General features: G+C 44.6%; 1 protein-coding gene across 4 annotated transcripts in view; it reads left to right on the forward strand.

Moving 5' to 3' along the window:
• The first annotated feature begins 5,229 nt into the window (after positions 1 to 5,229).
• XPO6 (exportin 6) overlaps positions 5,230 to 14,609 on the forward strand; it is a 113,460-nt gene continuing 104,080 nt past the window's right edge. Inside the window, exon 1 of one of the 4 annotated variants that reach the window (XM_027834013.3) lies at positions 5,230 to 6,599. In XM_027834013.3, coding sequence (XP_027689814.2) covers positions 6,597 to 6,599 — 3 coding nt within the window. In that variant the 5' untranslated portion in view covers positions 5,230 to 6,596. The remainder of the gene's footprint in view (positions 6,600 to 14,609) is intronic. The other 3 variants (XM_037909962.2, XM_043523605.1, XM_043523604.1) reach the window with 3 other exon arrangements.

Genomic DNA, 14,609 nt, shown 5'->3' on the forward strand with positions numbered 1-14,609 from the left:
AGTGCCAGAGCTTTTCCCTTGCCAAAACTCACAAGTCTCTAACCTACCCAGAAGCACCAGCTAGATCGAGAGAGAGAGCAATAGGAAGAAAGAATGGAAATCACAGGTGCCAACTTTTTTCTTTCCGGGTGGGTGCTCCACCCTCACTCTGTCCCGAGGCCCCACCCCCATTCTGTCCCTTCCCCCAAGGCCCCACCCTCACGTCACCTCTTCCTGCCCTGGTTCTGCCCCCTCCTTCCAGCGTCTTTTGCCCATCACAGAACAGCTGATCAGCAGGGCCCACCGAACAGCTGATTGGTAGGTGGTTGGTGGGTGCTCAGCACGCACTATTTTTTTCCATGGGTGCTCCAACCCCAGAGCACCCATAGAGTCAGCACTTACGCTGGAAATGATTTTAAAAATAAAACCCATCATCAGCACAGAAAGCAATGCCATGTAACAGGATTGCAGGGTTTGAGTCTTGCCTGTAGTTAGCTCTGCATTTGCTCACCTGGTGAACTTTAAAAACAGACAGTTCTTGCAATACAATTGTGTCGTCATTTTCTCTTCAAAATCACTGCAAAGACAAGGCCTCACAGGGCCAGTTTCAGCAGAGGGGCGAATGAGTATTGTGCTGATAATCCAGTGAGTCTACTGGTTATAACTGAAGGGATTCTGGCAGGTGCTAGGAAAAGGTTTTCCCATAGGTCATTCCACCCTGATTCTCCACTGCCTTGTAACCTGTGTTGTCACCTACACCTGTGCAACAATGGGGCTAAGCAGTAGGCCTTTAATTTCCTTCAAGTATGTGTTGTGAAATAGAACAGGGAGGTCTTCCTGCTTTGGAGGAGATGTTTGTTTCTAAACTGGGGCAGCAGGATTTCTATCTTGCCAGCATTAGTAAAAGCTCTTCTGCCTGCATCCTTGAACATATTTAGGCTCCTAATTTGCATGCAAGTTAGGACCTTAAATACCTTTGTGAATCTGGGCTTTAATGCCAAATCCTGACCTTTTCTCTGTGGCTCAGAGGAATCCCCTAGTTGTGGAACTGGGGCAGTTCCCCTGCCTGAACAGGGGAGCTATTGGAGCAGCACAGGCCTCAAAGAAGGATCCATGATGGCTACCTACACCCTAATCTGCTGAGGGAAGTCCTGGAAGTTAAATTGGCTCCTATGCAAACGGTCTGAAGTTAATAGGGGTGCTCAAGATAGGTATCCACACATACAGCCTCTTGAAAAATGTATTTAGTGTATATTTTAAGTATTTTATTGGGGTTCTTTATACACCAAGGTAATCAAACCAGGGATGATGAGGGAATTGGAGTGAGAGGATGGAGGGCAGGAGAGACAGAGAGATGAAGAGTGGGGGGGGGGGGGGCACTGTAAGGATCAGAAGAATGGAGGTTGGGGAAAGACAACTGAAGGTATTAAAAACTGTTACAGAGAGGTGGCATTAGTGAGCTAGCAGTGTGTTAGGACTGATGCTGAAAGACGGGTGCTGTGACATCCGGAGGACTGCAGGAAAAACCCAGAGGCTCAGGTGTGTTCTTGTTGACCTCCTCCCCTCAGCTGCCTTGTTGCTACTTCAGCTTTCTAGTGGAGCTGGGGGCTTGGCTGGGGGAAGCTGGTGTAGCTCTTCTGCGTGTGGCAGCTGCCATAAGTCATGACCTTGGCCCTGAGCAGGTCCCTTGGTTCTGTTGCAGGGGTGAGCAGACATGGTTGACTAGCCTCTGTTGCTACAGTCCTACACTAACATATTTACAGTGTAGACAATGTATGGGCCTGGGCAAAACTAAAAAAAGTCAGTTATCTTCAGTAGGTCATTTATCTGGCCCTTAATAATGCATATGGCAACGAGGGGCAGACATGTTTTGACAGTAAAACCAGTGCTGAGCTGGAGCCGGTTCGCACCGGTTTCCGCGAACCGGTTGTTAAATTTTGAAGCTGGTTGAGAACCGGTTGTTAAAGGGGTGGGCAGACTCTGACCTGTGGGCCACATCCAACCCGCAGAACCGTCCTGTCCGGCCCGCCTGAGCTCTCGGCTGGGGAGGCTCCCCTGAGAATCCCTTTTTAATTTTTACTTACCGGTGGCGCTCCGGGTCTTCGGCGGCACGTCGGCAGCGGGTCCTTCAGTTCTGCTGAAGACCTGGAGCGACTGAAGGACCTACCACCGAAGTGCTGCCAAAGGCCCAGAGCGAGTGAAGGAACCGGTTCTTCAGCTTTTGGCAGTTCATCACTGAGTAAAACCATTCTTACCATCCCTGCCCTTTGCCTCAGAGAAGAATGCTGCTGTCCCAAATGTTTGGATGTCAAAGGTAAAAGGCAAAGCAAAAAAAAAAAAAGGGGGTTCTGCACTTGTTTTTTAACTTCATGATGTATGAAGGACTGAAAAGATTTTTTTTCTAAATTTGTATTTTACAGGGGAAACTGGAGTGTATTTTAACCCTACACGACTCTGTGGATGACTGTTGAAATGACATCACAGATCCCAAGGAAGAAGAATGAAGGGGAAGTGATTTTTATTCAGACTTTCACAATTGTTTTTGTTCATGCCCATTTAGCACAAATAACTAAGGAACACTAAGGAGAAAATCTCTCTCTAAAGAGTCAATACCTCACTTCTTCGATTGAAGGCTAAGAGAGCTCTCGGTCCACTTCTCTGAGCCTCTCCAGCAAAATTAGGGAAGATCTGACTTGAAATTGGTGTTGTTGAAGGGAAAAAAAGAAGAAAATCCACAAACCTTTCAGGCTTTCTTCATGCACCATAAAAATGGATACATTCTTTTTTTCTCCTTTGCAGGTCATTTTTAATGACCAGCTGGTGTTGGTCTCATCTGCTGGGTCTCCCTGACCTTCTTTCTGCTTTTAACACACTGAATCATTTACATTCTGTGCAAGTGGGCTGAATTTTATCTTGTTTCATGGCACTAAAATCAAAACCCTTGGCAAACCCAATGCCAAAATAATGGGGTTTCCATGGCTCCCCAGACTGACATGCAATTGGAAGCTGAGTGCTGAAACAGATTTGTACTGGGAAGAAGTGTTTTCTGTGGACTGAAATATACAACCTGGAGCGTTTGTAAACAAACAACTCATTGGAATAACAAACTGTGATAATAAGATTAGTCCTTCAATGGTCACCATGGTAACCTATCTTCTGAAAATGCTGCTATAATATCTTGATTTAATGATCATTGAAATAAATGGCAGCTTGAGGCGATTCAGACCATTAAATACTCTTGTAAACGTGGTTCACAGCTCAGTTCACCCTCCTTTAATATTCTGCCATGCAATACACAGATTAATTCTTTGGCAAATGAGGAATACTTCTAAAGGATTTCTTTTACAAGCAGCTCAGCCATGCCTTAATCAGAGCATGGCTGTAATTGGGGCAAGTCTCTTTGTTGTACCATGGTTGAATATTGTGACAAAATCTGGTTTCTGTGCTTTTTCTGCTGCCACTTAAAGGCCCAAAGACTCCTTCCACACCATGGACTCAATCATGTTTTTGAACCAGTTTGAGATGCACTTCCTGGTAACATGGCTTAAACATGTGGTGGCCCAGGCATAAGTTACAAAAACTGGCCAAATTCTGCAAACTGAACTCATAGTAGTAGCCACAGGAAATGCCATACTGCATCAAGACAGTGATCTAGGTAATCCAGTACTCTGGCTGACCAGTGGCCAAAACCAGATGATTCAGAGGAAGGTGCAAGAAAACCCATAGCAGACAATTGTGGAATAACCAGCCATAAGTGGTGTGACAGCGGTAGCAATTTCCTGCAATATCTTTGAAAAACCTTATTATCTTTCAGAGTAGCAGCCGTGTTAGTCTGTATTCGCAAAAAGAAAAGGAGTACTTGTGGCACCTTAGAGACTAACCAATTTATTTGAGCATAAGCTGTAGCTCACGAAAGCTTATGCTCAAATAAATTGGTAAGTCTCTAAGGTGCCACAAGTACTCCTTTTCTTATTATCTTTGGAGTCCATTATAGTAAATGCAAAAGTTACATATTATTGTGGGCCAGGATGGTCCTATATTGAACAATACGGCAGACAAGAATAATTTTTTGGGCCAATTTGTGAAAGTTGGATTTCCTGGGAACTAGCTAGGAGGAGGTGAATGGAAATTCCACAGTTCTCCTCACCCCAGTTATGCAAAAATCCAGCCATTTGAAGCTATGCCCTAAAGAACGGACTGTTGTCTTCTGATTACCTGTTCCCGGAATCTGAAGATCAAAGGCTCAGGTCTGTAAGATGGAAAAACTAACCTGTGCATGGATGTGCTTGTCCTGAACTGAAGGTGTTATGAGCTTGTATGAGCCTGGAGGACTGACTCCTACCAGAGACCCTGCTGGAGTTGGAGTGGTCTCTGGTAAACTTATTAGCATGTATGTAGGTTCTCTTATTATTTTTAATGTTTTCTCTGTAGTGCTTTCACATTAAGAATAAATGTGCTTACTTAGAGCTGTGTGATAATTTGTAACTGTGGTCAGTTATGAAGAGAGGGAGAAAAACGTGGGCGCTGGCCTGCTTAGGCCCTCTGGCTTGCTGGGAGTAATAGTGTAGACAGGGAACTGTGCAGCCTGGAAAAAACCTGTTCTGGAGAGAGAGAAACATGGCTCTCCCCTTAGAGAAGTAACAGCAGAGGAGCCAGGAGTCCAGAGTGGGTTCCCTTGCTAGGCCACAAAGGGGGAATACAGGTGCAGTTGCTCTGAATTGTGACAAGGAGAGCTCCATCAGTCATGCCCTGCAGCAGGAGGGTTTATATCCCTTCTGTTTTGTTAAATCCTCTCATGTTACTGTGGGTGGTCTCATTATCAGTGTAAATATACAGCCCTTCCTGGAGTCCTGCTAAGCTCTTGGCCTCAATTATATCTTGTGGCAGTGAGTTCCACTGACTAATTCTGCACAGTGAAATATTTGGGCACAGGTCACTCTAGCCAGCTGTAGCCAGCAGAACAGCCCCTATGGAAGCACCCCACTCGGGGGGGGGGGCTGCCCCTTCACTTGGGGATGGGAAGTGACCACCCCAAGCAAAGGTGAGGTGGCAGCCCCCTTTAGCCCAGAAAAGGAAGGGGGGGAGGGGTGGTGATGGGAAAGGAGGGACTGAGCCCACGTCACGCGCAGCTCGGGGAACTGGCCTCCCACGCAGCCCGCCCATGCACAGTGCCAGGTAATCACCTCACTGTCCTTTACCAACATGGCGGCCGAGGCACACCGCCCGCACTCGTGCGCACTGCGTCACGCCCCGACCGGCGGCCCCGCTTCCGCCCCTGTCGATTTCGGATTGGTCAGGCCGCCGGCAACCCGGCCAGCCTCGTTGTGAGTCCATAGGTCGCTTCCGGCGGGGAGGGGCGGAGGCCGCCGTGCCCCCAGAGGCGGAGAGGAAGCGAGGAGGAAGGATGCGCCTGGTGCGGGAGCGGCGGTGACTGCGGGGCCAGGGGCAGCGAGGGGGGCTTCGTGCGGGGACAGCAGAGCGCATCGGTCGGGCAGAGAGGCGAGGGCCACCGGCACCGGGATACAGCCCCTCACCCCGGCCAGGGAGGGACACAGGCCTCCCCAAGCCCGATACAGCCCCCCAGCCGCAACTCAAGGGGCCAGGCCTCTCTCGCAGGTTACAAACCCTTCAGCCAGGGAGGGACACGGGCCTCCTCCCCTTACAGCCTACAATCGCCACTGAGGGGAACAGCCCCTCCCCACGCCAGGGAGGGACACGAACCTTTCCCTCCCCGGCCCCGGATACAGCCCCCTCCAGAAAGGGACACAGGCTCTCCCCCCAGGATACAGCCCCCCCACCAACCGCCATTGAGGGAGCAATTAATCCCCGCCCCCTGATACAGCTCCTCTCCCCCGCCAGGAAGGGACCGAGGCCTTTCCCTCTTCCGATACAGTCTTTACTGGGGGGGGGGGGTAATAGGCCTCCCCCAAAACAGACCTCCCTGCCACTGAGGGGAACAGGCCTTTCCCTCCAGGTTACAGATCTCTCATCCAGGGAGGGACACTGGCCTTTCCCCCCAGGAGGAGGAACACACTCCCACCTTCTTATTGCACCCCCCCCCCCCCTTCCTTGACAGGGTCCTTCAACCACAGAAAGGGCTATAAGAACTGTATTCCTTCCCCACACACGCGCACAACCCTAGTAAGGGCACAGGTCTCCTTACATCACTGACTGCCCCCCTCTCTACAGAAAAAAACCAACCTCAGGGTGGGCCTTGGGACATAGGACTTCCCCCTGCACCAACAAGAATAGGCAGGTCCCCACCCCAAGACAGGGGCATTGGCCTCTGACTTGTTCTCCTTTCCCAAAGAAAAAAGAAGACTAGGCTTTTAGGTGTCTCCCTGTTTTAATTTTAATAATTGCTGTATTCCTGTGGAGGGGAGAACTTTTAATGATTCTGTAACTGGCTCTCTCGGGCTGATGGGTTGCTGAGGCTGTGTGTGGGACAAGAGAGGAAGTGTGGGTTTTAGTGTTATTTTTAGGGAGTACTAGGGGGTAGGTTATTTTTAGTTGAATGGATGGGGAAGACCTGATAAAACTGCCTCTGACCATGACATGAACTGAGTGAGACAGCCATACCTAAGAACCAAATCACCTGAAACGCCTCCGAAATCACCATGGTAAGTGAGAGCAACATTGGGCAGTGTGAAACACAAATGCAAGGGGTGGATGTATGGTTTGCCCTGTATGAGTACCCCAAGAGCGAGTGGGGTACTAGGTCCTGGGTTGCTGTGAATGGATTCAGGCAAAGTGGAGGATAATGTACCTGTATGGGGATGTGCATGTACCTGCCTGCAAGGGAATTAACTGCCACTGGCATGCTTGTGTTTCAAAGGGTGAGTATTGATACAGTCCACTGTCAAAATGGCTCTTCTTGGGATGGAGAGGTGAAGTGTTTAAAATTGGGCTGTGTTAAAGGTGGAGCATGGATATAGGACACAACCAGAATAGTAGCCTGTAACAAAGAACCTTGTAAAGAGTAAGCACTATAGAAATGCCCCTTTTTTCTGCTTGATCAACTGATGCTAATATCAGTCCATTCTTATGGCAGGATGTCTTGTCGGTATACCAGATAAAATACTCTTTCCCCATGTGTGACACATGACTGCTAGGTGTGATGCTCTGTCCCCCTTGTGTGGCACTTAGACCACCTAAAGTATTGGTTCTCAACCTATTTACCATGGTGGGCCGCCTATGCAGCTCTTTCTGTTTTATGACTGAGAATGTTGCATGGGCTGCAGCAATGTGCTAATTGGGCTGCAAGTTGGCCATGGGATGAGAACGACTGACGTAGAGATTAATGAGTCTGCTAAGGCCTTAGCTAAAAGCCAAGTGGTTTTAGCTCCCGCAGTAGAAACTCATACACTAAACTTCAGAGGTCCCAGGTTTGATCCTGTCATCATTACATATGCACCTGCTAAAGTATTCAAAAATGCATTCTAAAAATAAACTAAACCGTATGGTCTAAATTCAGCAATTGGGTTCACACTAATAGATTCTTGTGACCACACAGAGCTTTGGGCTATGCTGGTCTGAGGTCCATGCATGCAGATCCTGTTGCAGAATCAGCCTCAAGTTGGGATTTTTCTTGTAAGCAATTGCTCACAGATACTTAACATTTGGCTTTTACTTTCAAAAGGACTGTATAAAAGCAGATTCTTCTTACTCAGCAAATCTAGCGTATATTTAGAATTGTACTGCTTTCTTTAGTGAAAACAATAAGTTTGCATTATTCATTGTTTAGTTGTCAAACGCTATGGAAGAGTGAAATGGGTTCTTTCCTTCCCATACATCATAATGTAACAGAAATATTAACCAAGTTCCAGGTATTAGGCTGCCATTGTGCTGCATTTTGCTTTGTCCCTGTGATAATCCTATAGCAATTAATGGCGCTGCAAAAATATAACATAGTTTGACCTACAGGCCTTCTTTCCTGTTGATGTTGGGCAAAAAACCCCCCAAACCCAGCTTGAGTTTAAGCCTACAGTAAGTTTGTGAGGCTGACGGTTAGGGGTAAAAATATTCTGTTCAAGTTCTTACATTGTCCTCATCACTGTGTTATTGAAAGGGCTTCCAGTAGTGCATTAAATGACATTGCTGGCATCTATCATGGCTAGTTCTTTCGTTCCTCTCTCTGGCAGAAAACTGCATGAGGACTTTTTTTAATGTATGGGGTGCTGTCATTGCATTGCAAAGACAAGCTCAAAGAAGTATACCTTGAACTTACATGGTAAGTAGTGAGATTTGAGGTAGTTTTTTGATCCTGTAGGGGTTCATTCAGCTATCGTGGACCAGCTTCTGGGAAAGCTCTGTCTCTTGCACACAAGCTTTATCCTTGCCGTAGAAAGTTCCACAGTACCATAGGTGTGGAGTTCTCAACCACAGTTCTCCTCCTCAAACTTTAGGCAATCTCTTAGACACCCTGAGTCCCATGTCTTTGAGTACCTTGAAGAAAAGACCTGAACTTTTGAATTAGATGTGATATTTTATGAGGAGATGGTGTAGTGAACCCAGAACAGGTTTGATGTCTTTATTATAGCCTGGTTTTGCTGAGGAGGCTTGCTGCTGCTTCATTCTGCACTTGTTGTAGTTTACTGAGAACTGACTATTTCATGCCCAAGTAAACTTCAACGCTGTACTCCCTTTGGGAGGTGACAAAGGTGTGTATTACCAAGGAAAGATCCTGATTCACCAGGATGGGATGTGGTCTTCTAGCTAGCTGTACATGATAGAACATGTTGCTTGTGGATGTGGCTCTATTAGTGCTTAGCATGAGTGAGGGGTACCGGAGCACTCCTAAACTGCAAACGGACGTGACCAGTTGTGGATGTACATTTTCAGCCAGAGGAGGATGCCCCATGGCTGCAAACATCTCAAAATTGTTTTCCTGTGCCAACCAAACCAACATGACCTCAGTTTTGCTTGAGTTTAAGTTCAACCAGCTATTCTTCATTCATAAGATGATCTCAGCCAAGCATTGGGATAATGATGTGATAATAATGGAGTCATATGAATGGATAGATGTCACTTGTGTATTGTTGGCATTTGAGCCCATGATGTCTCATCAGTTCTCCTGTTGATTCCGTGTAAATGAAGAATAAGTCCAGAAAGAGAGTTGATCATGCAACTTTGGAAGTGAGGGATCTGATGGGAGAGGGTTCTACATCACTGACATTTGTGTGCATCTCTCCAGGAAGAACTCTGATCTTTTCAGTACATTCCCCATGACCCTTGCCTCCTCTCTCAGGTGAAAGCAGTATTTCATGACTTTCTGCCTGACTTCAAGATGTCTACTTGTAAGCTGAGCACATGTAATCTGAGATCAGTAAGGCACCATAAACGTGGAACTCTACAATGTCATTTTTCAGAGTAGAACTGTCACTTAATAGGCGAACAAGTGGACTCGCCATTAAATTAATAGCTAAATACATCTAAAACAAACAAAAATAGTACTGCCCACAGTGGCTACCCAGCCTGGGGAAATCTCTGCTTCTGGAGGTTGGATAAATATCATAACTGTATTTTTAAGAGGTGGAGTAGTCTTATGATCATTTACTTCTCTTAGCATTCATAGCTACAGTTTTTCAGGTTTCATGCTTCAGGGTATAAACTAATCATCCCAGGTGTCAGAAGGGAATTCTCCCCTTCACATGCATGCAGAATTATGCATTTGACTAGATGTATTACAGCTTTGTTTTCCTTTTTTCTGAATCATCAAATATTTGCTGCTGCTGGAGGCAGGATACTTATTATGAGGGTCATGATAAGGCATGGTAAAGCCTGTTTATAACTATTAACTTTAAGATTTTCCTTATATTCCTACTTTGTGTATTATTTCATTTATGTAGTACTCACCTTTGTGTCACATCTATTCCCACCCAAAAAAAGGCCTTGGGAAAAGTAGTGGAGAGATGCTGTACCACATAATGGAAACAGACATAAGTAAATATATTCCCCTGTTAACGTACATCCTAATGAAAATAGGTCACTTAACTGAGGTTTAGTTGGATTGAAATTGAAGGAAATAGGGCCAAGAATGGTCATTCTTAAAGCCATTTTTCTCAAATGTGTTTTAATTTTTTTTTTAAATGGGCAGGAATTATGGGAATTTCAAGGTGCAGAACAGCTTCCACATTGTAGTACCCTTCATAGCCAGTGGGAGAAACTGAATTCATGCAGTCAGTTCAGAAATACTCTTCAAAGTCTCATAGAGCAAATGCTAACGTAGCTAGACCTAATTCTGTTAATGGCTTTAAAAACTAGCGGTACCAATTTAAAGTAATTTTGCTATTTCATTGGTAACTCATCAGTGAGCAGTACTGCTGCATTCTGAACTGCAAGTGATAAAACAGCTCTACCAAGAGCTCTTTTAAACAACTAAAAAATAAAGCTGTTGTGGTGGTGTTGTGAGGTGGTCACAGGACAGACAAATGGGTAGAGCATATCACGTAACTTGAAAATAATTATTGTACCATAGGCTTTCAGTCCTTGAATGTTAATCCCACATCAGTGACACAAAATTGTCCATCGGAACTAATTGATTTCTGTCTTCTTTCCAGTTACACCAGCAAAGTCAGATGATTGCTGAAATAGGAGTCAAAGTCAATTATATTAAAAGTAACTTGGGTCCAGCATGATAGAAACAGTCAACTGAACCCAAACTAAAATCCGTGCAAGATCATTCATGATCCTGACAAGTGCAGTTTTAACTCAGGTTGGATCCAACCCAGGATCTTAGTGCATTTGTCTTAGAAAATACATTTTTTTTAGCATTTATTATGCATGAAACACCATAGTACTAGAACATCTCTTCAAGCATCAAATTATGACATTTGACTGACCAAAAATGACAGTTTGGGCTGCTCTACTGGGCACTGCCCTGTGATATACCAAAGTGTGATTCCTGGTCCTCTGCTTATGTGGGCAGGAGTGTAGAGGGGGATGTACCTTGGATCCTTTAGCACTGTTGTGCTAAAGGAACAGTGTTGTCTGGTAAGTGTATTTTGGGTTGTTTTAAGAACAAAACAGCAAAGGTGGGGGGACTTCCTCCCGGAAAACCTGTTTTCTCTTCCATCACCTGCTTTAAATACCTCACATCAGCCCATCCTTTCAGTCAGAGGACTGGAGGAAGGTTGTCCAAAAATACATTGGTGCCAGTCCTTGTTTGCTTCAAAGTGACGTAAAGCACTCCCTCACTTTAGGCTGGTCTACACTAATGCTGTAAGTTGATCTAAGTTACGTTAGTTCAGGTACATAAGTTACATAACTGAAGTTGATGTAACTTAGGTCAACTTACAGCGGTGTCTACGTTGCACTATGTCGACGGGAGCCGCTCTTCCGCCAACATAGCTTCTGCCTCTCGGAGAGGCATGTCTTCACCAGACCTGCTAAATCGACACCACTGCATCACTCACAGCAGTGCTGACTTAGCTGATAGTGTAGCTAGGGCATTCATTTTTGGAGCAGAGAACTAAGTTCTGTGCTGCTGCTACTAGGCGCCAACAGGACATAGAGAAGTAGGAAGTATACAGTGCAAGCAGCATCAGCATGCAAGTAAACAAAGAATGCCTACATAAAACAGGAGTGCATAGGATAACATACCACAGCTTGTAGAAATCAAAATGGACGCTGTTTGAGCCTTTTTCCTAAGCTTTGCAGAGCAGGGATCTGTGTGTGTATTTGTGCATGCTATAAAATAACCTTCCAATTGTTTCTGCAACCATATGTGCTATCACTTCCTCCTTTTAAGTAAAAAACTTACTCTGCAGAAATTGGCTGTGACTTAAGCCCCACATTTGCCAGGGGATGCTGCCTGATTGCCCCTGGCAAGTAAATGTTAAGTCCTGGCTATTTTGGTCCCTGTCCAGTCTTGCTGGCCAGCTAGACATTATTTTGTTATATAACTACCGAGGAAACCTGCTGCTGTACTGAGGTAGCCTACAATTATTGCATAAACAGTGGGCTGCTTTCTGTGTCTTAAAATTTTTCATATTTTAAATCCCTTAGGTCATACATAACCTTAAAAAGAGAGACTTTTTTTAAACCAGTCTAAGACAATGTAGTCTAGTGGATTGACCAAACAAGTCTAGGAGCTTTAGAGTTCTAGCTCCAGTTCTAAAGCGTTACTTCCTTTTTTGACCTTTGGCAAGTCATTTAACTTTTTGTACCTCCATAGCCCCATTTTAACAGATGAGGGAAATACTCCATGAAGATTGAGACTTAACTAATTAATGGTTGTAAAGTGGTTTGTATATAAAGTTAAATTCCACTTACCTGACTAATTTATACCTGTTCAGTGCTGCAACAAGATTATCTTGTAGACGTGTCCCAGAATGCATCATTCCATGATGCGACAGAACTGGCTAGCTGGCTATGTCTGATACAATGCAAACTTTGTCAAAATTCTGCCCTGGAATAGGATAAGGCTGTGATTTTACAGGCACACAAGTTAATTTTGGAAAGTTAGAGGAAAAGAGGATCAGAACTGAGATTGCAATGGAAAATTAGCTTCAACCTTAACTAGCGGGTGGCACATTTATGTAAACTGAGCTTATTCATTGTATCGCTCCATTCCACCGCACAAGCTCACTGTCCTTTCCATCACCATCTATTTTAGAGACTCCCTGCAGCTTCCCCTAATCTTTCTCTGCCAGGGGTTCTGTGCACCCCTTGTTCCGCCTCCTCCTATACCAGGTTCCCTCATTCTCCCCCCATACCAGCTGCTCTGGTGCACTTCTATTCCCCTCTGTGGCTGGGACTCTCTCCCATTCCCCCATCTCCCACAGCAGGGGTTACCCCCATTCTGTCTGTTTTGTAATGTGGTATTTTTTGATTGTTTCATCTGACTAATTCCAGAATTCCAGGGAATGTTCTAGGCATTAGTGGCCAGAACCCTATGGATTTTGGGGAAAATTAGTAAACCAAAAGGAGGGAAATGGAGGAAATGTGAAGCCCCTGCCATCTGTTTAGCACCAGCACAGCCTTAAAGCACCTCTGCATTTGAAATGCCCGTCAAGTTAAGTATAAGGTCTTCACAAGCTCTGCCATCATTAAGAAGCTACCATCTCTTCATAATAAAAGCTTTTACTTTTAAAATAAGTTCACTATCTCTATAGTGCCATAGGCATGCTTTGTGAAAATGAAGCAGGGAGTCAAGTTCAATTGGCATGAGAAACATAATGCAAGTAAATGCTCAGTGTATAGAACAAGAGGCATGGTCAAAAAATTAGGAAAAATTACTTCAAACCGAGAGAGTAGTTTTAAAGTACTTTTATAATAATCATGATTAAGGCTAGTCATTTGTCATGTTCAGTTATATAAAAACTTATGGTTTGTTCATGAAAGGTCAGGGAAGAAGAAAACTGTTAATTTTAAGGAAAGCAGTCATGGTTATGTAGTGAAAGTTAAATATTCTTTATTTGGTATTCAACTAATAGTGTAATGTCACTTAAAATCAGTATCCCTGTTAAGCCAGCAGGTATCCTGCAACAGCAGCAGCAACCCCTGCAAATTAGTCCAAATGTGGGTTTCTGCTCTCATCGCCTCAAGTACATCCCTGAGATTAACTTGGCAGTTCTCTCTGTTCTCATAAATTAGTTCAGCTGTTTACCACCTCATCCACAGACCTCCTCTGCCAAAACAAAACTCTCAGAATGTCAGTTATACATCTGTTGTACCGAGAATTTTGCTTCATAACTTTTTTTAATGGTTTGCTGAATTGACCATTCCGACCAATGATGTGTTTTAGGAGTGTGGAGTTAGCAGTCTGGCTGAGAGAGAGACTCAAAAAAAAAAATGCTCATTCAGGTAATACCATCCAAGAAGCAACTTGATCAGCTGTGCGTGCTTTGCTATTTCTTTCTGCAAATTTGAGTTCCATGTTCAAGTGGGTTCTCAAATAAGAGACAGTCTGTTCTCTGAAACACCTGCACTGATGCAAATGTCCTTCTCTTAGAATCCTTGAGTAGATGAGCATGTTAAATTTGTTAGGAAAGTGGATTCTACTCACAAGATACCTTTATTTCTAGCTCTTTTCTTTATGAGGTGCTGGGAAAGTGGGATTGTCTTAATTTTATTGCTTAATTTAAATAGGTCTTTATTCAAGTGTCTGATTCTCATTAATTATCCTTAAGGAGGGGAAAGGAAGCCTTTTCTTCTCCTCACTCCACCAAAAGTCTCTCCTATAGTCTCTTTGAACAAAGCCTCCACAAATTATAGGTCCCCTTTTCAAGCCCCACAGGCACTTCTTTGTCTAAGAACTTGTCTACACTACAGAGCTTTTGCTGGTATGCTGATGTAGCCCCTTAGTAGAGATGCAACATACGCTGGCAGGCGGAGTTCTTTGGCTGGCCTAGCTAGACTGCCTCTCCAAAAGACATTAGCTTTGCTGACAGAAGCATTCTTCTGTCTGCATAGTTGCACCTACCCCAGGTGTTATGCCAGCACAGCTAATGTCGGCTAAAGGGGTGATTAGTCAACTCTGCTAGCTGACGTAGCTACACTGACAAAACTTTGTAGTATAGACTAACAATTTCTGTCTTTCAGAATTTTCTGAGACCTTTGACTTACGCTCCAATTCTTTGTTTCAACCTCCCCATATTTGTGGCAATATCTACATGTTCGTAGATGCC

Source organism: Chelonia mydas, chromosome 10 (genome assembly GCF_015237465.2).
Source record: "Chelonia mydas isolate rCheMyd1 chromosome 10, rCheMyd1.pri.v2, whole genome shotgun sequence".
Taxonomy (NCBI): domain Eukaryota; kingdom Metazoa; phylum Chordata; order Testudines; family Cheloniidae; genus Chelonia; species Chelonia mydas.